This window comes from Podarcis muralis, chromosome 13 (genome assembly GCF_964188315.1).
Source record: "Podarcis muralis chromosome 13, rPodMur119.hap1.1, whole genome shotgun sequence".
NCBI classification, from domain to species: domain Eukaryota; kingdom Metazoa; phylum Chordata; class Lepidosauria; order Squamata; family Lacertidae; genus Podarcis; species Podarcis muralis.
Window position 1 is genome coordinate 52,403,557 of NC_135667.1, and position 25,197 is coordinate 52,428,753.

The window sequence follows — 25,197 nt, forward strand, 5'->3', positions numbered from 1 at the left end:
GCGTCGGCCCTGTAAGTTTACTTATCATGATGGCAGCACAAGATGCCCCCTGCCCAAGCGGGGGCTGGAAGCTGGCAAGCAATAGCTCAATACCTTTTGCCCATATTCCCATTTTATTTAGGGATCCAGTTGGATATCGTTGCTAAAACATACCACTTGCCTATGGAGAAGCTGTCTGCCTTGAAGGAAGTTATTTTGTAATACTTCCTCTGTAGCAAGTGATGCTTCATCAGATCCGATCTTGCTGGGTCACTTAATTAATCTTCCCACTAGGCCAGGCTGCCTGCGGCCCGAGGTCCCCTTACCTTTGTGTATGCCTACCAAGTGTGGTGAAGGCAGATATTAGGCAATGGTAGCAATTCCTGAATGTATGCAATAGTAGTTCGCCATGGCAGGATACCTTGAACCCGCACAGGGATTTTCAGGTTCATGCTGGTGCTGCTGGATCTTTGCCCTTTGGTTTTTATTTCAAGGGCTGCTGGTGTGCAAAGCTATGGCCTCAAGCCTGGTGTGGTGAGGCAATCATGTGACATAACTTTTCTTGAGTTTTCCCCATTGTAGCAATTCACATGTGGCCCGAAGAGTTCAGTGACCATTGGATCTGCTTTTGGTCTGATAACCAGGTAGTGGTGAGCGTCTTGGCAAAACAGTCCTCATGCTCTAGCACAGTCTCCGCCCCTCCACTCATGCTTTCTAGCTGCACCACTTAAGGTTTAATATTGTGCTTTCTACTCTCCAAATTACGGGATCCTCTAATATTGTCGCTTTCCCCCAAAGAGTACGCATGCTGCAGTTTTTACCGCTCTGAATGATGTTGTGTTATCCATAAATGTGGCCCTCTTACTGCTCACCTCTAACTCTTGGTCATTTATGAACAGCTTTAAGGCACCAGTGTGAATAGGAATTTCTAGCAGGGGAAGAGATGAACTCAAAAGGGCACTTGAAACCAGGCAAAGGGACACTTTTTCAACCATTCATAAAAAAATAAAAAATAACAATTACACACTAAAACAAAATGCCAAAATCCACAGTAGGGCAAGACCTTTTTAAGACCAGCCAAATTGTCACAAAACACCATGCAGGCTTCTGAGTTCTCCAGAATTCTTCATCAGGCTAGATGTTAAGTAAATGACGTGGGATTTGGGGTTTGGGTGCTTGGTGTTCATGCCATATTGCATTGGTGCCAGCATGAAGATGGAGTGTTGGAAGAGACAGCAGATTTAAATTGCAAACCTAACCCACAATGATTTGGGAGTTGGTTGTGTTGGAATATTTGGGGCAGATACTCTTTAGTATTGGTCCTGTATACCTGAAGGAGCGTCTCTACCCCCATCGTTCTGCCCAGACACTGAGGTCCAGCGCCGAGGGACTTCTGGCAGTTCCCTCACTGCGAGAAGTGAGGTTACAGGGAGCCAGGTAGAGGGCCTTCTCAGTAGTGGCACTCTCCCTGTGGAACACCCTCCCATCAGATGTCACCCTCCCATCAGAGTGGCTGGGGAGACCCAGCCAGATGAGCAGGGTATAAATAAGTTGTTGTTGTTGTGGTGGTGGTGGTTGTTGTTGTTGTTGTTATTTAGTGAGAGCACCCCTGCAGATTTAACATTGCAAAACATGCAGCAAAGAAAAGCATGGAAATATAGGTCGTAATACCTATAAAATATGTCCCAAAATGTCCCCTTCTAAAAAGCTCTTTCTCAGCTATTCCACTTCCTTAGCACAGAAACAGACCACACATTTAGTAAGTCATCTTATGGTTTACTTACAAAACTCTTCAGAGGTCAGATTCATGTGCTTTTCCATACAGCAGTCAGAAAAGATTGCACAGGCAGTCAAAATGTTGTTTAGTTACAGAGGGTAAAAGGTTCTAAACCATTGGTATAGGGGGGAAATATGCTAGCTTCAGACTCCATTTTGGTCTGTAACAAGAGACTGGTTGAAGCCATGTGCTCAGAGCTCCTTACATACTGAAATCCACATGGCGAGTAAGAGATAGAAAAGGCTTGGCGACTCATTTCCTCCCAAAGTGGGAAGTGATGACATAGACTACACCTGTCAGGACAGCCTAACTCTATGGTTTAACCCCTTCATGCACTAATTAGATTCAAACATGCTAAGATTATGTCCGACCCGAATCCTACAGGTTGTTAGGATGGCATGTTCAATTTTTCGCCAGTCTCCACTAGCAGAAAGGAATGCCTTTGTTGAGGTGGGGGGGGATAGAGCTCCATGTGGTGGGCAGGAAGCTCGCATTTGGGGGCAGAGCGCTGGAGGCTTCAGATCTGCAGGACACAAAATCCCCTCAATATACAACCCGCCTCCAGCTCTCAACCTCCCTGGCCCCAGCTAGGATTGCTTTGCCCATTGGATCAGCCTCTCACATGAGCTCTCTAGGTTTCAGATGAGAAACAGAGATGCAGGGACAAAGACAAACAACAAAGAAAAATTATGGATCAATGCATTCTAATGTAAAATGTGATTTAAAGAGATTTCGCAAGTACAACAAACTTCCTTTCTCCCATGGCACCTCCGTTCTCTACTGAATGCAGTTCTTTGGAGTTCACATTTAAGGTGACTTGAACGTGTTTTTAAAATGACCCTCCTCAGCAGCTTTTATGCCGTTAGCAGCTGGAAGCGTCCCGTTCTTTGAATGCCATTTTTGCTGCTTCTATATATTCTCAACATAGTTCACAGGCAACATGTGACAACCCCTGCCCTGCCCTGTCCAATACGCACCATTCTTTACAGGCTCAAAAATAATCCAATCCGGGTATATTTATTAATTTATTTAAAAATAGACTGCACGTCAAGTCTTCAGCCTTAGCTGACTCGCTTTTTATTGGCCGTGTCTTTTGCACAGCACTGCTTGTCAGCTTTTGATATATCTTTCTTCTGGTGCTGTGATTCTTGAGAGCGAGTGATTTGTCCACATTTTGATCAGGTATTCTCTGCTCTACTTTTCATTCCACATTTTCTTTTTTCTGAAGCAACGGCTGTTGCAGAAGAGTGCCTGGTGAAAGAAAGAAAGAAAGAAAGAAAGAAAGAAAGAAAGAAAGAAAGAAAGAAAGAAAGAAAAGTTTATTGCTTTTGATACCATTGACAATGGTGTTACTTATATCTGCCTTGCTACTATTACTTCAGTAATAGTTGCAAGGCAGATATAAGAATTAAGATATATTAAGAAAAAGTTTAATAATGATAAAAGTGTGTAATGGCAATAAGTTATATGAAATCGAAATATGGAATAGACTTTGGGTCTTTAGTGTTAAGACCAATTTATGTCTTATTGTTTGTTAAGAAAATTCAGTATCTATTGTTATTCCTGTGTGTAATTTGGTATTTGTGTTTTCTCTTTTTTCTTTTCTTTCTGTATCAATAAAAAAAGAGAGGATGCTGTCCTCCTGGACCAGCCCCGGAGAATGCTTATCAGGAGCACTGTCCAGTACTAAATTCAGTCCTAAATCTAGGACCAAGTCCACAAAGTAGCATTAGCAGAGTGCTTTGGGGGCCCCTGGCAGCTACATTTTGGGATACAGGGTGCTATCTTATCTCCCATGCCATTTAATATCTATATCAGGGGTAGGCAACCCAAGGCCCGGGGGCCAGATGCGGCCCAATCGTCTTCTCAATCCGGCCCATGGATGGTCTGGGAATCAGCATGTTTTTACATGAGTAGACTGTGTCCTTTTTTTCAAAATGCATCTCTGGGTTACTTGTGGTGGGTTACTGCCTGGTGTTTTTACATGAGTAGAATGTGTGCTTTTATTTAAAATGTATCTCTGGGTTACGTGTGAGGCATAGGAATGCGTTCATTTTTTATTTCGAAATATAGTCTGGCCGATCACATGGTCTGAGGGACGGTGGACTGGCCCACAGCTGAAAAAGGTTGCTGATCCCTGATTTATATGAAGCCACTGAGAGCAGTCATTAGGAGTTTGGGGGCAAGCTGTCATCAGTACACAGATGGCACTCAGTTCTATTTCTCCATAACATCTGAACTGGGAGAGACCATGCAGTCCACAAACCACTGCTTGGAGGCAGTGATGAGATGAATGGGGCAGGGGGAATAAGCTGAACTTGATTCCTGGCAAGATGGAGGCACTGTGGGTGAATTGGTTTCCATAGCTGAGAAATTGGTCAATTGCAACTGGAGGCACATGGGGCAAGCTTCCGCTGACTGCACTCTGCGGGTGGCGCCGAAGGAAGCCTGGGGACAAAGCTGTTGTTGCTGCCACTGCCAACTCAGCCTGGAGAAGAGGTGATCAAGAGGCAACATAGTAGAATGCACAGGGGGTGGGGAAGTGTTGGCGGGAGGGTGATTTTAAGTGTGTTGGGGGTCCGAATCGTGTCCAGATTTGCACCACTGGGATGTTGGAGAGTATGATATAACACCTTTGCTCAGAGGCCTGCACTGGTTGTATATTTGCAACCAGGCCAAGATGGTGGTGCACTATTAATAATAATAAATAATAATTTCATTATTTATACCACACCCATCTGGCTGGGTTTCCCAGGCCACTCTGGGCGGCTCCCAACAGAATATTAAAAACACAATAAAACATCAAACATTAAAAACTTCACTAAACAGGGCTGCCTTCAGATGTCTTCTAAAAGTCAGATAGTTGTTTATTTCCTTATTTCCCTGATAGGAGGACATTCCACAGGGTGGGTGCCACTACCGAGAAGGCCCTCTCCCTGGTTCCCTGTAGCTTCACTTCTCACAGTGAGGGAACCACCAGAAGGCCCTTGCAGCTGGACCTCAGTGTCCAGGCTGAATGATGGGGGTGGAGAAGCTCCTTCAGGTATACAGGACTGAGGCCGTTTAGGGCTTTAAAGATCAGCACCAACACTTTGAACTGTGCTCGGAAATGCACTGGGAGCCAATGTAGGTCTTTTACGACCAGTGTTATATGGTCTGTTTTTATCAGTATACAAAGCTTCTAACAACATGGGAGCAGGTTACCTGAGAGATCGCCTTGACCTGTATGTGCCCACTTGGCCACGTCGATCTGTGGAACTGTTGCTGTTACAGGTGGCACATAATTCTTCTTCCGCATTTGCAGGAAATCAGTCTTTTCGTGTGGTAGCTCCTACAACTTTGGAACTCCCTATCTGTTGACATCTGACAAGTGTGTTCCCTGTACTCTTTTCAGTGCCTGCAAAGACAATTTTGTTCGGGCAAGCCTATTCAGATGTGTGGAATGTTGTCATGTGTTTTAATCTGGGTGTTGTTGTTTTTTCTGCTTATGCTTGATTTCAGTTATTTTAAACTTTTAAATAGATCTTTTTAACAGTTTTTGCCAGTGGCGTAGCGTGGGTTGTCAGCACCCGGGGCAAGGCAAGTAATTTGCACCCCCTAACCCGTGGATTTGCGCCCCCTAACCCGTGGATTTGTGCCCCCTAATCCTAACCCCCAGATGTTGCACCCGGTGTGGCCGGCCCCCCCCTGCACCCCCCACGCTACGCCACTGGTTTTTGCTGATAGTTTCATTGTCTTATTCCATTTGAACAACACTTTGAGAGTGTTTCCCCCCCTCCCAACCAAGCAGTATAGAAATGTTAATTCATAAGGTGGGACCGTGTCCTTGGTGACTGAGGAACATTTCCAGGCTATTCAAGGACCTCATCTTGAATGCCTTTGCTACAACAAAGATGAAAGCACGCATCTTACATTACTCTGGGTGGTTATTTTTTGAAACACCTTCTCCATGAACAGCACCAGAACTGCAGTATGGATTTCAGCCGGGTGGAATTCAATGCTACCCTTGATGATTACATGTATGTAAAGACTGACAGATGTGAAGGACACCATATTTATCTTATTCATCTTGGCACAAATTTCTTTGGCACTAAAGGCTGGCAAGCTTTCTCTGTCTCATGACAGATAAGACACAAGAAGTCCTTCCCACACGCATTGTTGTCATTATCGAATGCCAACTCAAATCAATTGTGAGACATTAGAAAGACACAATAAAAGGACAAGCCTAACTCTGCAACCATCTGTTCATTCTGCTGGGAGAATTTGCGATACAATAACACTACAGAATTAACCCCCTGGGTGTGCTTTTTGTTATAAACTCAAATGACAAAAAGCTGCTGTGAGGACTGCTTTCGTGGGTAAACTTACATAGTCAAGTGACTCGGGAGGATGAATGTGTTGGCAAAGACAAAATGAAGAATCATCCCGACAAGACAGAAGTAGTGAGGAAAAGAGAGAAGGCAGATCTGAATAGCGGTGTTCAACGTGTTCTCAGTGGATTGTACAGTCAAAGCTTGGTTCTCAAATGGCTTAGTTGACAAACAAATTGGCTCCTGAACGCCAAAAACCCAGAAGTAATTGTTCCGGTTTTCGAACGTTTTTTTTTTGGTAGCCGAACATCCAACGTGGTTTCTGGTTGAGTGCAGGAAGCTTCTGTAGCCAATCGGAAGCTGCACCTTGGTTTTCGAATGGTTTCAGGAGTCGAACGGACTTCCAGAATGGATTAAGTTTGAGAACCAAGGTTCCACTGTATTCTCCTTGAAGAATTTGGAATTGTACCTGGACCCAGGTTTCTTCCTGGATACATATGTGGCAGCTGCAGCCAATAATGTTTTTCTCCAGTTTCATCTTGAAATGTGGCCATTTCTAGGAAAAGCCAAGTCTTGCCCCATTTTCAGTTTGTTCTGGGGCTGGGTCCAGACAAGGCTCAACTAGTCATGAAACTTCCTGTTCTCGTGAGGATTTGTGGCCCAGAGGCTGGCACTGCTTCAAAGAGTACAAGTCTTCTCCCTTCCCTGGTAGCACCGCCACTCCCTGGAGAAGTTTGCAAGGCCTGCCTCCTTCTCAGAAATCCTTTGCTCTGTCACAGCAGGCTGCAACCCAAACCCCTTCCTCATCTTCCACAGGTTGAGAAGAAGCACCCTCTGGGTCTTCTTCTTCATCTTTTGATCAAAATCCAAGAGTTCAGAGAGGACCATGAACTGAGGATTCCAAATCAATCCATTTGCAATTGGTTTTCTTTCCTGGCTAGTGTAGATGTCCCCATTACATGGCTTTGGAATTCTAATTCTAAAACACTATGATTCTTCCATTCTAAGTTACTTTAATGCACTCCCAAAGATGCTATTTTGTTGTGTTGGGTTGTTGTTTTCTTAAAGTGAATTGTGGCTTCTGTCTTCGACCTACTGGTTTTCTTTTACTTTCTGATCTCTGCTTTCTCTCTGGGGATAGTTCATTGTTTCATTACGAAGCCTTCCCCTGATTTATTAATGTTGTTTCAATTTCTCTTTCATTACCTTCTTTTCTGTAAACTGACTTTTAATCTTTAACCTAAAGGGTTTTGTTTTTTTTTCCAGAGCCTACAGCACTTTCCAATTATATACTGCTTTTAATCTTCTGGGGGTTTTAAAAAGGAAAAGAAAAAAAATCATTAATTATAATGTAAATGTAAGCTTTCCAATTGCTTTGAAAAAAACAACCACCCCTGAACATGGGATTCTCCAGTGTTTGCAGTTTCCGGTGTAATGAAATTGCAGCTGTTCCAGCAGACATAGTAATTTTGTTGAGAGCAACATGCTGCTATTCTGCTTCTTTAAATATTTAAAATCACTTTGCAACTATTTCCACAAAGTACACAAGCAAAAAGCAATTGAGCAAAAATAGCAATCATTAAGTCTGGAGATGTGCTAAGCGCAGCAGGTAACAAAAAGGATACAGATTCACACTTCTACTCTTCAGGAGCAAAGTCTGGGGTTACAGCTTTGGCAATCAACAAGCAGATTTAAAAGGAAGATGAGACATGGGAGGGTTGTGGGGTGAAGGTGAGTGCTGTGCCAACAAACTTCTTATAAAGTCAAAGAAAAGGAACTAAAGATGAGCTGAAAGTTCTCTCCCTTTCAGTGATTCTTTGGCAATGCCTGAATATTCATCGCGGGCACACGTGCTAAACCCTGTCTGTGGTGCCTACCCCTTTACCTCAAATGATGAGACAAGAGACCAGAGTGTGGGTTCAAATTGGCCACAACTTTATTGAACTTCAGAAGTGGGAAACTTGGCACAGGCCTTGGCAGGTAACCCTCTCAGCCCACCTGGCTGAGGATATGCAGGCAGATGAGGCCCAGTGAGAGGGGACTGGAAAGCGCAAACTTACACAGCATGCCCTTCCACTGACCTCGTCCAGGAGTTTGACCTACATGTCGCTGCTCTAGGGCCAGGGACTCCCGGTTTTGCCCTTTAAACGGGCCCTGCAAGCGCCGCCGCATGGGGAGGGAACATGAATGCACCCCCCCAACTTGATGTTAAACTAAAGGATACGTTTGTTGTTGATTAGTCATTTAGTCGTGTCCGATTCTTCGTGACCCCATGGACCAGAGCATGCCAGGCACTCCTGTCCTCCACTGCCTCCCACAGTTTGGTCAAACTCATGCTGGTAGCTTCAAGAACACTATCCAACCATCTCATCTTCTGTCGTCCCCTTCTCCTTGCGCCCTCCATCTTTCCCAACATCAGGGTCTTTTCCAGGGAGTCTTCTCTTCTCATGAGGTGGCCAAAGTATTGGAGCCTCAGCTCCAAGGATACCTTGTCAGGGCCTAAAAACTGCCAAAGTTGTGACAAAATGCTATGGGGAAGGCGAGACCTGCCAATGCAGGGAAAATTCCTTCCCAGTTCTGAATACAGCAACCATCTTAAGATCTCAGCAGCGCCCACTGACCTGGAATGCAAAATATTAGCCTGTGAGGAAAGAATCATTAAATTGAAGATTGCTGACCTAGAATGAAATTATGGGGGCAAGAAATTATTAATTTGAGGGAGGGTGGGTGGGTGATCCTGGAAGGAAGAAGAGCAAAAGAGGCTTGAGCAACGGAGTCATCCTTTTTGCTTTTGGCCTTAGGCCCACCCCCAGCCAGCCGGCCATTGTCCTCCCTGGCCAAGGGCGGGTCAAAGGCCGGCTCAAGCAGGTGGGTGGCACCTGCCCAGGTGAGCCCTGCTCAGTGCCACAAACCCCGCCCACCTGTGGGGAAGGGAGGGCAAATATTGTTGCCTTTTCTTGATCTTCACAGGCTTCATTTGCCCTTTGTGACAAATGACGCCCCCCCCCCCCTTCCAGGAGTCCAGGGGCCCTCTCCCTTCTGAGATATCCTCCAATCCACGTAGGGTGATGATGAGAAAATTGACAAGGTGGCAAAACTAGGACACTCATCTCCGTGGACAGTTACTGTGCAGGGCATTGTGTTCTAGATTACTCCAGTTTAGTATGTGATTCCTTGCATAATCCAGTCTGGAGTTGCATTCTATATGTGGCTCATTGCTCCCCCATAACAGCAACCCTTGTGGTTAATTTAATTTAAAAAATACCCACTTAGAAGACATTTGTACTGACAGTAAACACAGAACAAAAGTAATATATTTAAGCACTTAATGTGCCTTGTTTTTATCAAAATAGGTGAGAGATTGTGTGTATCAAAACAACTGCTGTACAACTACTGTTTAGATGGTTTACTTGAACCCACAGGGACACAGGTAAGAAACATTTTCATGAACAGAAGGATGGAGGATGTGCGCATGATAAGAAACCAAGTTTGTGTTCAACCAAAATGTGAGGATCTTCCATTCCTTCCCTCTGTGCCGGGTCGTTCAGAATATCCTCAAAACCAATGCAGTCACACTTGCCTTTCCAGATATCCAGGGACAAGTTAGAACTAGGAGGGAAAGGAAGACGCTGGAGCAGCTTCACTGCTTGGAATTCCTTCTGCAGCTTCAGCGGTGCATGCAGCCCCGGAATATTTCTCAGAGTAGAAAAATTCCTCTTATCTTGATTTAGCAACAACAACAACAAAAGTATCCAGTGTGTCCAAAGGATGAACAGGGAAAAGTTCGCTCTTCACATTTGTAAAGCCTCTATTTATCACATCACAGCTTTCAAATGCTTCAGCAGCTGACAAATCAGAAACCGGAATACAGTCCTTCAGCTGAGATCCATCCGCTCTGGACTTGACACAGTCCTCAAGCTGTGTTTTTTTTAATAAAAAGGGGGGGGGGAGGACAGCGGTCAAAGACAATGGGAGCTGTAGTGAAGCAACCCCTGTAGGAAGGACCCCAACCCCCCCAGCTGGAAGTTCATCTAAGGGTCTTCTGAAGTGGACAGGGCTTTTGCTAGAGCAGTGCCAAGACATTCTATGCAATGTCTACACTGGTTTGGTCATGTCCAAAGAATGGAAGATGGCAAGATCCTCACAGACGTGCTCTATAAGAAGTTAGCTTCAGGCACCAGGCCCTTTGGCAGACCAACTCTGCATTACATTAACCCTGCTGTGTTGGAATCCCTTGCAGATGACTGCAATGCCTGGAGACAGACACAGACAGGTCGTGCAGCCATAGCCGTGACCAGAGGAGGAATCACTGCTGGGAGGAACTCAGAGAGAAGAAATCCCATGGTGCATCTGCAGCAGCACAACTGGACACCTTCACCTGCCCCCAAACACTTCTCACCTGTATCAGTCTCTACAGTCACAGCCAGCACTGCAAGCTTCTAACAGTTTGCCCCAGAAGGTGCTGTCCTCTATTGTCTCCTGAGACAGACAGATGCCAACAGCCACGATGTTCTGAACAAGATCAAGTTTAACCCTCTGATGGCTTCATGACATGAAGCTTACAAGTGCTTTTAGGGGATACTTGGTTCTGCCAAATATTTATACTGTTTATCTTAAAACATAGGTAAAGGTAAAGGGTCCCCTGACAGTTAAGTCCAGTCGGAACGAATCTGGGGTTGTGGTGCTCATCTCGCTTTACTGGCTAAGGGAGCTGACGTTTGTCCGCAGACCGTTTTTCCGGGTCATGTGGCCAGCATGACTAAGCCACTTCTGGCAAAACCAGAGCAGCGCACGGAAATGCCATTTACCTTCCTGCTGGAGTGGTACCTGTTTATCTACTTGCACTTTGACATGCTTTCGAACTGCTAGGTTGGCAGGAGCTGGGACAGAGCAACGGAAGCTCACCCCATTGCGGGGATTCGAATCGCTGACCTTCTGATCGGCAAATCCTAGGCTCTGTGGTTTAACCCACAGCGCCACCCACGTCCCATCTTAAAACATACCAGCAAATTAAATGCACTCCCGAAGATGTTATACGATTGCAATAAAATATATTCTTTCAGTTTGTCCTCCTGACCCCAACTTTTTTCTTTTTTCTTTTTTGCCTACTTGACATTAGCATAATAAATAAGTACCTTCATTGATCTGTACATCAGTATTTCCAGGAGAGAACTTATGCAGGAATGTCATCAGTTACTCCCTCCCCTTTTAAAATCTTGCAAGGTTTTCCTCTACCACAACTATGTTCAGAGAGTGACATCCAGTGGCTGCCAGCTTCTATGACACTTAAACATAGATCTAATTTATTGAGTTCCATCTTAATGCATCCATTTTCCTCTCAAGGCAACCTAGCTAAATGTTTGTCATCATTAATATCGCATGTAATTGCAACATATAGGACTTGCCAGGGGGAATAGTACCTCCATTCTGTCATTTAGCTATTATTTAGTGTTTTACACTTTTATATCTTACCTGTCAAGCCATCTATATCCCAGATCGTTGGAATAAAGCAATAAAACCAAACAGCAAAATAATAACTAGACTAAACAGAGAATAAAACAGCAGATAGCAGCATAAAAACACAATAGGAGTTAAAATTGTTTTAAAAATAGGAGGAAGAAAGTTCTTCATCTGGTGCTTGAGCAAGCACGACCTCATAGAATCATAGAATTGTAGAAGGGACTCTGAGTGTCATCTAGTCCAACCCCCTGCAATGCAGGAATCTCAATAAATGGGTCCCCCTCCAGTTTGAAACCATACTGGACCCTGCTTAGCTTTGCAAATGTGTTAGCCATTTTTACTGCTGCACCAGGTAAGTTTCCCTGAGCAGGGCATTCATAAACCAGCATGACAGGCAAGAAACTACACCCTGCAGTTGTTACCTGCTTCACCACAGATGATGAGGGCACCTGGAGAAGGCATGCCAAAACTCACCTGAACTGACATTGGAATGGAATGAGGCATTCCTTCAGGTGCCCAGGTGCCCAGCCATACAGGTAGCAGATGTTCCTGGTGACTGGTCCCAGTTAACAGCCTGCTAGCTGTAGTTTGAGCTAAATGTAGTTTTTGTCCTTTTTTATTTGTTTTTTTAATATATATATATATATAAACATACAACAAAAAACAATTAAAGATTCAAATAGCAAGATTACTCTGAATCTCCTGACTTTCCCCCATCCCTTCCATGGGTCCTACTGATAATATTTACAACTGCATACAGTGGTACCTCGGGTTACAGACGCTTCAGGTTACAGGTGCTTCATGTTACAGCCTCCACTAACCCAGAAATAGTACCTTGGGTTAAGAACTTTGCTTCAGGATGAGAACAGCAATTGTGGAGCGGCAGCAGCGGAAGGCCCCATTAGCTAAAGTGGTACCTTAGGTTAAAAACGGTTTCAGTTTAAGAACAGACCTCCAGAATGAATTAAGTTCTTAACCCAAGGTATCACTGTATCAATGTTTATCAAAATTTTATCCTTCCAAATTATCCACACTTTCCATTACTTTACAAGCGTGATTAAAATCCTGCTGTTGTTTTAATCTTACAATGGTCTCATAATGGTCTCAATGTTTACAATGGTCTCATAAATAAATTACAAACTTTGCCCATTCTTTTTTTAAAGTTCTTGTCTTCTTGATTTCTGAGCTTCCATGTTAATTTTGCCATTTCAGCACAGTCCATCAACCTGATTTGCCATTCTTCTTTGGCTGGGGTTATTTCTTCCTTCTGTCTCTGGGCTAATAGCATCCGTGCGGCTGTTGTCACATACATAAACAATCTTTTCTGGTCCTTTGGTATCTCAGTACCTGTAATTCCTAATAGAAAGTCTTCTGTTTTTTTAAAACAAAATTGTTAATATAGTTTTCGAACAGTGTCCAAAGGTTACCCAATATGCAACATAGCCCAAGTAAATGTTACCAAAGCAAAAATAGGAACATCTTGAGTCTATAATCACTCCTGCTATATGCAAAAAGCTATATCAGCAGTGGAGCAAGCTGATTGGGCGCCTGGGGCAGCATCTGTGCCCAGGGGCAGGGCCAGCTGCCCACAGGGGCAGGGGCAGTCGCTGGTGGGGTGGGGCAAGCCAGAGCAGGATGCTCCACAGGGCTTCCGAGGAGTCTGCCTGCCTCCTCCCACTCAGCCGCTCTACAGCTGGGGGGGGGGGGAGGAGGAGGCAGCAGGCAGATCGTTTGGGGCTGCGTGGAGCCTGTGGGTTCCCAAGCCACCGTGTCAATCCCAGGAGAGACGTGTGGCTCAGAAGAAGAAGAAGAGTTTGGATTTGATACGCCACTTTATCACTACCCTAAGGAGTCTCAAAAAGGGACATGGGCGGCGCTGTGGGTTAAACCACAGAGCCTAGGACTTGCCGATCAGAAGGTTGGCGGTTCGAATCCCCGCCACAGGGTGAGCTCCCGTTGCTTGGTCCCTGCTCCTGCCAACCTAGCAGTACAAAAGCACGTCAAAGCGCAAGTAGATAAAGAGGTACCACTCCGGCAGGAAGGTAAACGGCATTTCCGTACGCTGCTCTGGTTCCCCAGAAGCGGATTAGTCATGATGGCCACATGACCCGGAAGCTGTACGTCGGCTCCCTCGGCCAATAAAGCGAGATGAGCGCCGCAACCCCAGAGTCGGCCATGACTGGACCTAATGGTCAGGGGTCCCTTTACCTTTAAGTAGTCTCAAAGCACCTAACATTCTCCTTTCCCCTCCTCCCCCCCCAACAAACACTCTGTGAGATGAGTGAGGCTGAGAGACTTCAGAGAAGTGTGACTAGCCCAAGGTCACCCAGCAGCTGCATGTGGAGGAATGGGGAAGCAAACCCAGTTCACCAGATTACGAGTCCACCGCTCTGAACCACTACACCACTCTCCCCTCAGTGGTGACACCTGGGGCAGCCCGCCCCCACCACACCCACCTTCCTCTGCCCCTGGTCTATATGTGCATATCACTAGAAGGAGGGAGTTGGGTTGGGATCTTTAAACTAAGAGCTCACCCAGACTTGCGCTTCACAGGTGTGAGTGGTTTCCTGGTTGTCTCTCAATTTCTAGGCATGGGTCCAAGCAGTCTGGTCCTTGCCCCTCTGCTTTCCCTGGGAAAATCCGCTCTTCGGTGATAAATCAGAGCAAATGTCAATCCAGAGAAAAACTGTCTGACGTTTGCTCCGATTCAACGGTAAAGATCGGGTTTCCTCGGGGGCACTGGCAAGTCTGGATGACTCCCTTAGAGTCACTGACAGTATGGATGATAACAGAAGAGGGAAAGGAATATGGGGACAACAGGCCAATGTCTGTAATATTTCAGTAAACATGGTTTATCACAAAGGTAGGCAGGGGAAAGTCAGGTGCATCTTATGTAAACTGCTTTGTGGTGGTGTTGTTTTACATTCGAGCAGTGTGTTTATTTTATGAAATAGATGGATTTAATTAATTAATAAAGTGTGTGCTGCTGATCCAGTACAAATCCACCACTAACAGACTTATGTTATGTCAGATTGTATGCCATTTTATACTGGAAATATACAGGGCCTTTGGCACTGGTTTCAACTGGGCCCACAAGGCCATTTTCCACAAACCATGCTTAGCTGCCCCCACACCCACACACACCTGGTGTCACAATGTAGTGTCAGGTGTGAGGCAGGTGGACAGACAGGCAGGTGGATCAGTTGCAGTGTTATCTGTTCGTTTATTATTTATAAAAGCATATCAGTACTACTGTATTAGGGCGGTGTGCAATGTAATACAGATCTGTGTGGAATCACATTGTGCACAAGGTTGGGAAGGAATTAGTTTTTGTAAACAGATTTTGTTCATCCTATCTATTGTAATAAATGTGTTTGTCTCTCTCTCTCTCTCTTTCTGTGTGTGTAGTGTATAAATTTTAGCCACTAGAGGGTGCTGTTAACTTACTTGTCTTTCAGTTGAAATGGCAGTTAGTTATTTGTGTTTTTAAACTGTTGTTACCTTGCTTTTCTTTCTTTCTTTCTTTCTTTCTTTCTTTCTTTCTTTCTTTCTTTCTTTCGTCTGGGAACTGCATGATCTCTCCTGCCCTCCAACAGGATGATATAAGAGGCTTGCAGTCTGTTGTTCTCTTCATAGAGAACCGTTTGCCGCTGCTTTCGGGTGCTGAAAGCCAAACCTCTTGACTCGTATGACATCTCTCCATAACTACAATTGTTTTCTCAGCTATTCAGTCTAGGAGGTCACTGTTTAGGGAAGTTTTTAATATTTAATGCTGTATTGTTTTTAACACTTGATTGGGAGCCGCCCAGAGTGGCTGGGGAAACTCAGCCAGATGGGCAGGGTATAAATAAATTATTATTATTATTATTATTATTATTATTATTATTATTACTCTAGAAATAACATTTTCCATAAGCAAGCACATTGACTTGTATCCAGTTGAAGTCATTTTGACAACTGGTCATGCGTAACAGTTTTGGGAGAGGAACGCAGATACTGATGGATGTCTTCCATGCATGTCAAAATATGATGCTGCACACAGCTCTCAAAAAATAGCATTTTTTATTTAAAACTCCCATACAATTTAAAGAATAAGTACTGTAATAAAGAAAATAATGAATATGTTATTGATACAATTGAACTATATTAGATCGAGTCTCGATACATTTGAAAATAAAAAGTTTTACTTAGTCTGCTAAGTTTAAACTAATTTAATCCATCCATTTCCTGTCATCTAATTCCGTAATAAGCTAGGAACAGAAGCATATTTAATCACAATTACCATTTAATTACTAATTCAGACAATGGCTTTTGTATCTGCTCATTCATTCAAGAGTTACCTAATCAGAAGAGGCAAATTAATTCCAAACCCCGAAAGAATAAGAAGTCTGTAATCCATTCAAGCAAGATTCTTATATGAACCTTAGCTTGTTTCTGGTGGACAGTAAACAAAATAATTGCATGGACGCATTGCCGTGATTAGAACATGGAAAAAATATGTATTTGCAGCTGTTAAACTCAGTGACTATGTTTTAAAGCAACATGTAAAAGGTAAAGGTAAAGGTACCCCTGCCCGTACGGGCCAGTCTTGACAGACTCTAGGGTTGTGCGCCCATCTCACTTAAGAGGCCGGGGGCCAGCGCTGTCCGCAGACACTTCCGGGTCACGTGGCCAGCGTGACAAGCTGCATCTGGCGAGCCAGCGCAGCACACGGAAACGCCGTTTACCTTCCCGCCAGTAAGCGGTCCCTATTTATCTACTTGCACCCGGGGGTGCTTTCGAACTGCTAGGTTGGCAGGCGCTGGGACCGAGCAACGGGAGCGCACCCCGCCACGGGGATTCGAACCGCTGACCTTTCGATCAGCAAGCCCTAGGCACTGAGGCTTTTACCCACAGCGCCACCCGCGTCCCCTTGAGCAACATGTATCCTGACCTAAAGCATGTTACAAGTAAGTTCAAGAGAGTGCAATGGGATTTATCTCCTAAGCAGGACGATATCAAATTCTAGCCTTAGCTTTGTTGATTTAAGCTGAAGAGTTATTACACTGGGTATCAAAAAGCCCTGTGCAGGCCTAGTGCCATGCACTACACAAGCGAACTAAAACCTGATTTTGTGTGTGTCATACAAATCTGCCTGTGTTCTTGGTTTATTTCTAGATCCGTGCCTATGGTTTATTTGAAACAGAAAACTAGAACCTGGTCTGCATGTGAAATTCTAACCACATTAACACCAGACTTGAAAGACCTACATTGGCTTCCAGTGCGTTTCCAAGAACAATTCAAAGTGTTGGTGCTGACCTTTAAAGCCCTAAACGGCCTCGGCCCAGTATACCTGAAGGAGCATCTCCACCCCCATCGTTCAACCTGAGGTCACTGAGGTCCAGCTCTGAGGGCCTTCTGGCGGTTCCCTCCCTGCGAGAAGTGAAGCTAGAGGGAACCAGGGAGAGGGCCTTCTTGGTAGTGGTGCCCACTCTGTGGAATGCCCTCCCATCAGATGTCAAGGAAATAAACAACTATCTGACTTTTAGAAGACATCTGAAGGCAGCCCTGTTTAAGGAAGTTTTTAATGTTTGGTGTTTTATTCTGTTTTAATCTGTTGGGAGCCACCCAGAGTGGCTGGAGAAACCCAGCCAGATGGGAAGGTATATTATTATTATTATTATTATTATTATTATTATTATTAGTCCAACGTGGCACCTGCAGATGGGGGAGGGATCCACCGGGGGACCAGGGTCCTTTTTTTACAATTAATGTGACACACAAAGAAGCCCACAGTGCCAGCCCATTGGTACATTTTGTCCAGTGTTATAAATTCCTACCAGCAGTGGCTCCAGGGGCAGAAACCGTCTAACCTGCTCCCGACAACGCTTTGGAGCTGAAGATGGCCAAGTCGAACCACGTGACATTTTCAGATAGGTAGCTGTGTTGGTCTGCCATAGTCAAAACAAAAAAAAATTCCTTCCAGTAGCACCTTAAAGACCAACTAAGTTAGTTCTTGGTATGAGCTTTCGTGTGCATGCACACTTCTTCAGATACCTGAAGAAGTGTGCATGCACACGAAAGCTCATACCAAGAACTAACTTAGTTGGTCTTTAAGGTGCTACTGGAAAGAATTTTGTTTTGTTTTGACACGTGACATTTTGTATGTCTAGCACATGCTCTCTGTTAACTTAAAATAGTGCTTTGGATCCTGGGCCCGATATTTGGATTTCACTTAAACAAAAAACTTAGATGTAGGTGTGTCTGAAAGCATCCTATTCCATAACTAAACAAATCAAATTTCTGTTGTTGTTGTTTTACTTTTCATGCTGGATCCTCACAGGCCGTTTCTGCTTGCATTTACAGTATAAATGGAATCATGGCTCTTTTTCTCCACCTGTACGTAGCGCACTTCTTCAGGTAAAGTTGGTGCTTCTTTCGGGCCCATTGAGCCATCTGGATAGCCATTAGTAACGCAAAAACTCCAACTGAAGAGAGAGGGAAGAAAAAGACTACTGATCTCCAGGTATTGACAGTGGCGTGTCAGAAGAATCATTTCCTACCTAACCACATAATGAAGAAGACACAAAACATAACATACTTGTTTTAAGCATATGACCAAGTCTTGCCCTTCTCTATCTGTGCAGGAATAGCTTCTGGAGGGGGTGTAAAACTTCTTTTTTTAAAATTGAGTCCAGCAGCTGCAGCTTTTCTTCCTCATAAGTGAGGCTTAGAGATGGGAGGAAGACTCCTGCTGCCAGACATGATCTCCCTTGTTCTGTTTGGGATTCAATTAAGGTCATATACTAGTTTGAGGGGAGTCCTTAACCACAACTTCCTGGTTGAGACATTATGGGAAATGCTGAACCTGGGCATGTGAAGGAACAGCTTGGGTGAAGAAGACATCTGAAGGCATAGGGATTTTTAAAAATGTTTAATGTTTTATTATGCTTTTGAATTGTGGTGCTGGAGGAGACTCTTGAGAGTCCCATGGACTGCAAGAAGATCCAACCTATCCATTCTGAAGGAAATCAGCCCTGAGTGCTCACTGGAAGGACAGATCCTGAAGCTGAATTCCAGTGTTAGCAGGGGAAAGTAGAAATACACAGCGAAAAAATGTATTTCATAAAAGGGGCGTGGGCTTTTTTAATGAATTTGATAGGTTAATCAACAAAGATTTAGCTCAGGGGTCAGCAATTTTTTTCAGCAGGAGGCCAGTCCACTCTCCCTCAGACCACAAATAACCCAGAGATACATTTTAAATAAAAGAACACATTCTACTTATGTAAAAACACAATGATTCCTGGACCATCCGTGGGCTGGATTTAGAAGGCGATTGGGCCAGATCCGTCCCCCAGGCCTTAGTTTGCCTACCCATGGTTTAGCTGATTGGTTAGTAGTGTCAATTTTAATCAGCAGGGCTGAAAGTTTGTTTCTTTTGCTTTCTGGTTCACAATCATGGTAGGGAATAAAAAAATATATATTACACATTTCCATTCCTTCATACAACATTTGAAAACATCTGTCCATTACAGTTCAAATTATGCTGCCTGATCTTCCTTCCAATGTCTCAAAGGTTAAACAGAGACATGCTTTTTATAGCATGGTGGAAGTGAGGTGGACGCACACCAAGCCTGTTAGCAAATGTCCTTAAATGCAGTGCACTTCCATCACACTTAAATGTATATTGATAATATACAGGTATATTTAAATTCATTATTGAAAAGATGATCAACCACAAATAGTTGACTCAGTTAGGATGTGTAATACTTATAATTTCTACTTCAATTGCAGAAGTTAATTCTAAGCCATGCTGATCGTTTTTCTCATCTAGAATGTTTTCTGGGTGATGGTGAACAAGTTTATTCAAAGATCCCAGCTGGAGACTATTTCTGCTCTTACCTGGAAGTGTTTGTGTCATCACCGTAAAGCTTATCCAAGAGCCAATCTGTTGCAAATGGGGAAAAAAATCACAGTTCACTTAAAGATAAACAGCTGTCTGTCTTATACAAGGTCTTGTCAACCCTTGATTCCAGCAGTGCCAGTCCTTCCATTTTGAATACTTCGTTAATTTCCACAAGTAAAAAAAATAAAAAGGTAAAAAGGTAAATGACCCCTGGATGGTTAAGTCCAGTCAAAGGCAACTATGAGGTTGCGGTGTTCATCTCGCTTTCAGGCCGAGGGAGCCAGCGTTTGTCCACAGACAGCTTTCCAGGTCATGTGGCCAGCATGACTAAACCACTTCTGGCACAATGGAACACCGTGATGGAAACCAAGGCACACGGAAATGCCGTTTGCCTTCCCGCCGCAGCGGTACCTATTTATCTACTTGCACTGGTGTGCTTTCGAATTGCTAGGTTGGCAGGAGCTGGGCCAGAGCAACGGGGGCTCACCTTGTCATGGGGATTTGAATTGCCAACCTTCTGATCGGCAAGCCCAAGAGGCTCAGTGGTTTAGACCACTGTGCCACCCGCGTCCCAAGTAGCAAAGCACTGGTACAAAGAGCAACAAAATACGCACCACAGATGGGAGGAGACTTGGAGAGGAGCTGAAGTGGATTCTACAAGAACTAGTGTTACAAAGGCAGACCCAGGAAGGTGAAGGAGTGAAAATGGAGTTCAAAGCTTTACTCAAGAAACCATGTTGCGCTTCTCCTTAGCATCCTTGCTGGGACCACAAATTAACTGTGGCCTTATGAAGGCAAACCATGCATGTTACCAAAGAGCTTCAACAGAGCTTGCTAGACCAGGCCAATGACCCATCTAACACAGCATTGTGTTTTTACAGTAGCCAACCAAATGCTTGTGGGAAACCAAAACACAGGACCTGAGCACAATATCACTTTCCTCTCCTGTGGTTTAAAGCAAGTGGAATTCAGAAGCTTTGCTGCCTCCATCTGTGGAAGCAGAGTATAGAATTTTCTGCGGTGCTTTAGCAGAAATGCTCAGAGTTCCAGGTTCTTCAGTACAGTATATTTATTGTGAGCTATATATACACATATCTACAGGCTATAATACACGAGCAGTTCATACAGTCAAAAACAGAGTACCTGGCTGCACCTTAAGGCAAATAGGAAGACCTCTAACTCTCTCTGACCACACTCCTCTACACCACACCTTCACTGCTGGACAGATTTCCCTTTTAAACCGATGACAGCCAATCAACTGCCAGCACATTACTGCTGAGTCCTTCTGACCCAGCACTTCCATAGAAAGTATTGCAGGCTGATTGCACCAGCCAGTTGCATCAGCTAGCAAACTCAAGCCTGCAGACTTACCATCTCACACAGCATTCTGTGAATCCCGACACCATCCTGGCTAGTAGCCATTGATAGCCTTCTCCTTCATGAATTTGTCTAACTCTCATTAAAAGCCATCAAAGTTGGCGGCCATCCTTGGCCCCCTGGGGGAAGTGAGTTCCATAGTTTACCTATATGCTGTGTGAAGAAGTACTTCCCTATATCTGTCCTGAATCATCCAACAGATTCAGGACAAAGCTTATAAACCTTTTCTATTTTTTGTAAAACAAGCTCATTTTATAAGCCAACACCTTTTTCGAAGACAGCTCCTCTGGAAACTGTGAGTGACCTGGATCAAAACAGAACTCACTGTGAGATATCTGCAAGTGAATTAAAAGTACTTACAGTACTTGCTTAGCTAGCTGGCACAGATGCAAGGCAAGAAGGGGAAAATAATAATAATAATAATAATAATAATAATAATAATAATAATAATAATAATACCTCATATGTATAGTTTGGGCAAGAAACAAACAGAAACAACCATGTGAAAGGGTTGATTGATGGGCTTGGGAAAGAGCCTTTATTGCCTATAAGGAAAAGAAAAAAGACCAATATTTCATGATAACAGTTTGAGGAATGAGAAGTCAATTCCAACCTATGAATTTCTATCGTCTACGGACCACACTACAGATAGAAATCAGCTTCAAACACATTTTAACTGTGACCGCTTCTGAACCAAGGATTCCTGAGAACAAGTGATATGGAAAGGACTAACAAAAAGATTCTTCTCACATTCACAATCTTAGTTACCAGGATTTGAGTGGGTGGGGGGAAGGACTATTTAAAACAAATTGCAAAGTGTTTTAAATCGTATGGTGTAGATGCAGAATGTACAACAGTGCGGCGGTACTACCACCATAGGGAACTGGCCACAAAATAATTCTAGCATACCGTATTTCCTACTAAAGAGCAGCACACTGTATTGCTGCTGTAAGAGTTTGACAAATCTGACGCGGGAATTCTGGGTTTAGACATACTAAATCAGAGTAGACCCACTGAAATTAATAGACACTATTAACTTAGATCCATTGATTTCAATGGGTCTGCTTTGAGCTGAACTTGGTTGAATATAGGGATCGAGGGACCTGTCAAATCTCTCACAGTTTCTCAGTGTCCCAATGTTAAATTCTGTTGTCAATATTTTGCAGCAATTTGCAATTAAAAAAAGAATCAATCAACATTTTTGCATGAATTTCTCTGAATAAACACATTTTAATATGCTGTTACTTTTTTTGCAAGCAATTTCCCCTAATATAATGTTTTTTTGTAAACATTGCGTGGTTAAAGAACTTCAAAACAAAATTCAGACAGGTGCAAATTTCAAAGAATAGATGTGTTTTGGTTCACATACCATTTTGGAAAGTATGAATTTGACTGATTATGTTTTAAATGAGTAGTGAATCACATTTCTCCTCAATTCATCTGTAATAAATTATGTTTCCAAGTACAGTGGTGCCCCGCAAGACGAATGCCTCGCAGGACAAAAAACCCGCTAGACGAAAGGGTTTTCCGTTTTTGAGTTGCTTCGCAAGACGATTTTCCCTATGGGCTTGCTTCGCAAGACGGAAACGTCTTGCAAGTCTTGCGATTTTTTTCGCTTCCCCCCTTTTTTCTAAGCCGCTAAGCCGCTAATAGCCTTTTAGCCACTAAGCCGCTAAGCCTTTAATAGCCGCTAAGCCGCTAATAGCGCTAATCCGCTAAGCCGCTAATAGGGTTGCTTCGCAAGACGAAAAAACCGCTAGACGAAGAGACTGGCGGAACAGATTATTTTTGTCTTGCGAGGCACCACTGTATCCTACACTCTGGCTTGTCCGCTTGCTGTCTATTCCCTTTCCTGGAAATTTAAGTTTCTACTGGGCCAAACTATGACAGGGTTAAATGCCATTGTATTGGAACACACATACTTTGAGTGTTCTTATGTAATCGTATACATATGTAGATAAGGACACATGATGAGTGTTCACAGACTCGCCCCCAAATGAATTATTGTGAAAAATAGGAAATATTTAAAGGTAAAGGGTAAAGGGACCCCTGACCATTGGGTCCAGTCGTGACCGACTCTGGGGTTGCGGCGCTCATCTCGCTTTATTGGCCGAGGGAGCGGGCGTACAGCTTCCGGGTCATGTGGCCAGCATGACTAAGCCACTTCTGGCGAACCAGAGCAGCGCACGGAAACGCCGTTTACCTTCCCGCTGGAACGGTACCTATTTATTTACTTGCACTTTGATGTGCTTCCGAACTGCTAGGTTGGCAGGAGCAGGGACCGAGCAATGGGAGCTCACCCCGTCGCGGGGATTCGAACTACCGACCTTCTGATCGGCAAGTCCCAGGCTCTGTGGTTTAACCCACAGCGCCACCCGCGTCCCTTTTAGGAAATATTTAGGGGGCGCCAAATTTTGTCCTTGCTCGGAATACCAAATTACCTAAGTTCACCCATCAATATGGTCACTTGAATTTCTAACCCAGACAGACGGAACGTTAGGAGGATTATCATAGGTAAGCAATTATAATCAAACTACAGACCTGATTGGTTTTGATGGACTAATGCAACATTGATAAAATGATTCCCAGCTTCACACAACTGGAAAAAAAAATGCAAAAATAAAAAAGCATTAGATTTTCAGGCTTTAACTGTAGAATCATAAATTTAACTTGTCCCCACAATGATGGGGAAGATGAAGGTGCTTTATGCACCACTCTGAGATCCCTCGAGAAGAAAGTCTAGGGGAATGGCTAAATATAAAATAAGATCAGCCAGGGAGAATCGCAACAAATTTTCCATTCACACCCACTGGGAGAGATAGGGGGACCCACACAGAGCTTTCACGATTTGAAAGAACATGGGCATCAAGAAAGGAAAATTTACTGCTCACACATCGCAGAGCCCTGGTAACATCAACAACAAGGTGACTTGCGCAAATGACCTCATCCATTTCTTGAATCGATGTTCCAGTCCTCAGAGAATTTACTTTGAAGTATAACCCTTAGATATCAGCGGCATTTACTTTCAAGAATATGTGACTACCCAGCCTACGTACAAGCCACCAGCCAATATTTGTTCCCTGCCAGATGCTTCACACACATACACAATTTTTACAGTCCTAGGCAGGCAGCAGAGCCAAGAGATATACGAAGTCTTGGATACACTGCTATCCATCACTAGCGGACTATATTTGGCTTTGATGGCCATACATTGTGCAGGCCTGATCCAGAGAGGAATCATGGAAGATGTATTTTAATAGTGAAGGTACGGAGAGCTTTGTCATCTTTTTGCAGGCAGACTTGCTGCCCAGGTTCACAATTGTCTCATTTGGAATGTACCCTTGTGTACATAAAATATTAAGAAATAAAGGAAAATTGGTACGCTAGGTTGTAAGAAAGTATTAGAAAGTATATTAAATGTAAGGTAATAATTATAAGTACATTCAAAATCACAAATGTCAACTATATCGGGAAATGATGGGAAGTCTATATTTATTTTACTTCAGTTTGTTGTTGTTTTGTTTTATTTTATGTACCGTTATATGATTTTAGCTTAGCTGAAATCTAAGTGGAATTAGGTCAAATTTACATTCTAAGTTAAACTAATTTAAGAATATATTATACACACACACACACACACACACACACACACATATATATATATATATATATATATATATATATATATATATATATAATGTATGTGCATGTGTGAAGTTAAATCTGTAATGACATTAATGAAAGTGTCTCCCTTCTTAGTTCGCCTGTCTTGGGAGAGTATATGCAAAAGTGTGTGTGTGTGTGTGTGTGTGTGTGCGCCACATTCAATTTTTTTACCCTCCCTCACTTCCTGCCCATACATACCAGAAACACAAGGGCAGAAATAGTAACTTGCTTGTTCCCAAATGCTAGAAAACAGAATGAAAACATAATTAGGACTCAGCTATACAGCTGCAATTAAACATTTCAAGTGTGTTGTAAGGTGCATTATACAAATGTGGCACTAGCTGGCGATGGTGACCTATGGCAAATTCAATATCTTTTTCAAAACGTTTTCTAAAAAAGCATTCTCACAACGTTTTTTTTACATGTGTCTAGATTCCACTTTAGACTTACATATAATGTGAAGTCTACTTAAGTCTTTTTTGTTGTTGTTATATATTGAATAGGCCTTGTTCTCCTTAGAAGCCTCATCTTTAGACATCTCTGGAGTTTTTTTATGTGTGCCTCTCCTTATGAATCAATGCCTCGCAAACTCAGGCAGGCACCAACTTCATTTTACATGTTGCCTAACTAGGAGACTTCTATTGCTACATCACCTTATAGAGAAGACTATTATACTGCCACAGGTTTCCAAAAGCAGATTGCATATTTCAGAAAAACTATTTTGGAGCAAAAATATTAATTTG

At 43.4% G+C, this 25,197-nt stretch overlaps 1 protein-coding gene and 1 pseudogene across 2 annotated transcripts in view; both read right to left on the reverse strand.

Annotated features, from left to right (window-relative positions):
- Positions 1–9,409: 9,409 nt before the first annotated feature.
- Positions 9,410–10,195, reverse strand: LOC144324886 (proteasome maturation protein pseudogene; annotated as a pseudogene).
- Positions 10,196–16,575: 6,380 nt separating this feature from the next.
- The window catches only part of TECRL (trans-2,3-enoyl-CoA reductase like), a 34,797-nt gene continuing 26,175 nt past the window's right edge, over positions 16,576–25,197 (reverse strand). Inside the window, exons 8-12 of one of the 2 annotated variants that reach the window (XM_077917591.1) lie at positions 24,653–24,696; positions 23,330–23,387; positions 21,248–21,333; positions 19,408–19,453; positions 16,576–17,993 (exon numbers count right to left, since the gene is read on the reverse strand). In XM_077917591.1, coding sequence (XP_077773717.1) covers positions 17,866–17,993; positions 19,408–19,453; positions 21,248–21,333; positions 23,330–23,387; positions 24,653–24,696 — 362 coding nt within the window. In that variant the 3' untranslated portion in view covers positions 16,576–17,865. Of the gene's footprint in view, positions 17,994–19,407; positions 19,454–20,998; positions 21,093–21,247; positions 21,334–23,329; positions 23,388–24,652; positions 24,697–25,197 lie in introns of those variants that run through there. The other variant, XM_077917592.1, reaches the window with a different exon arrangement.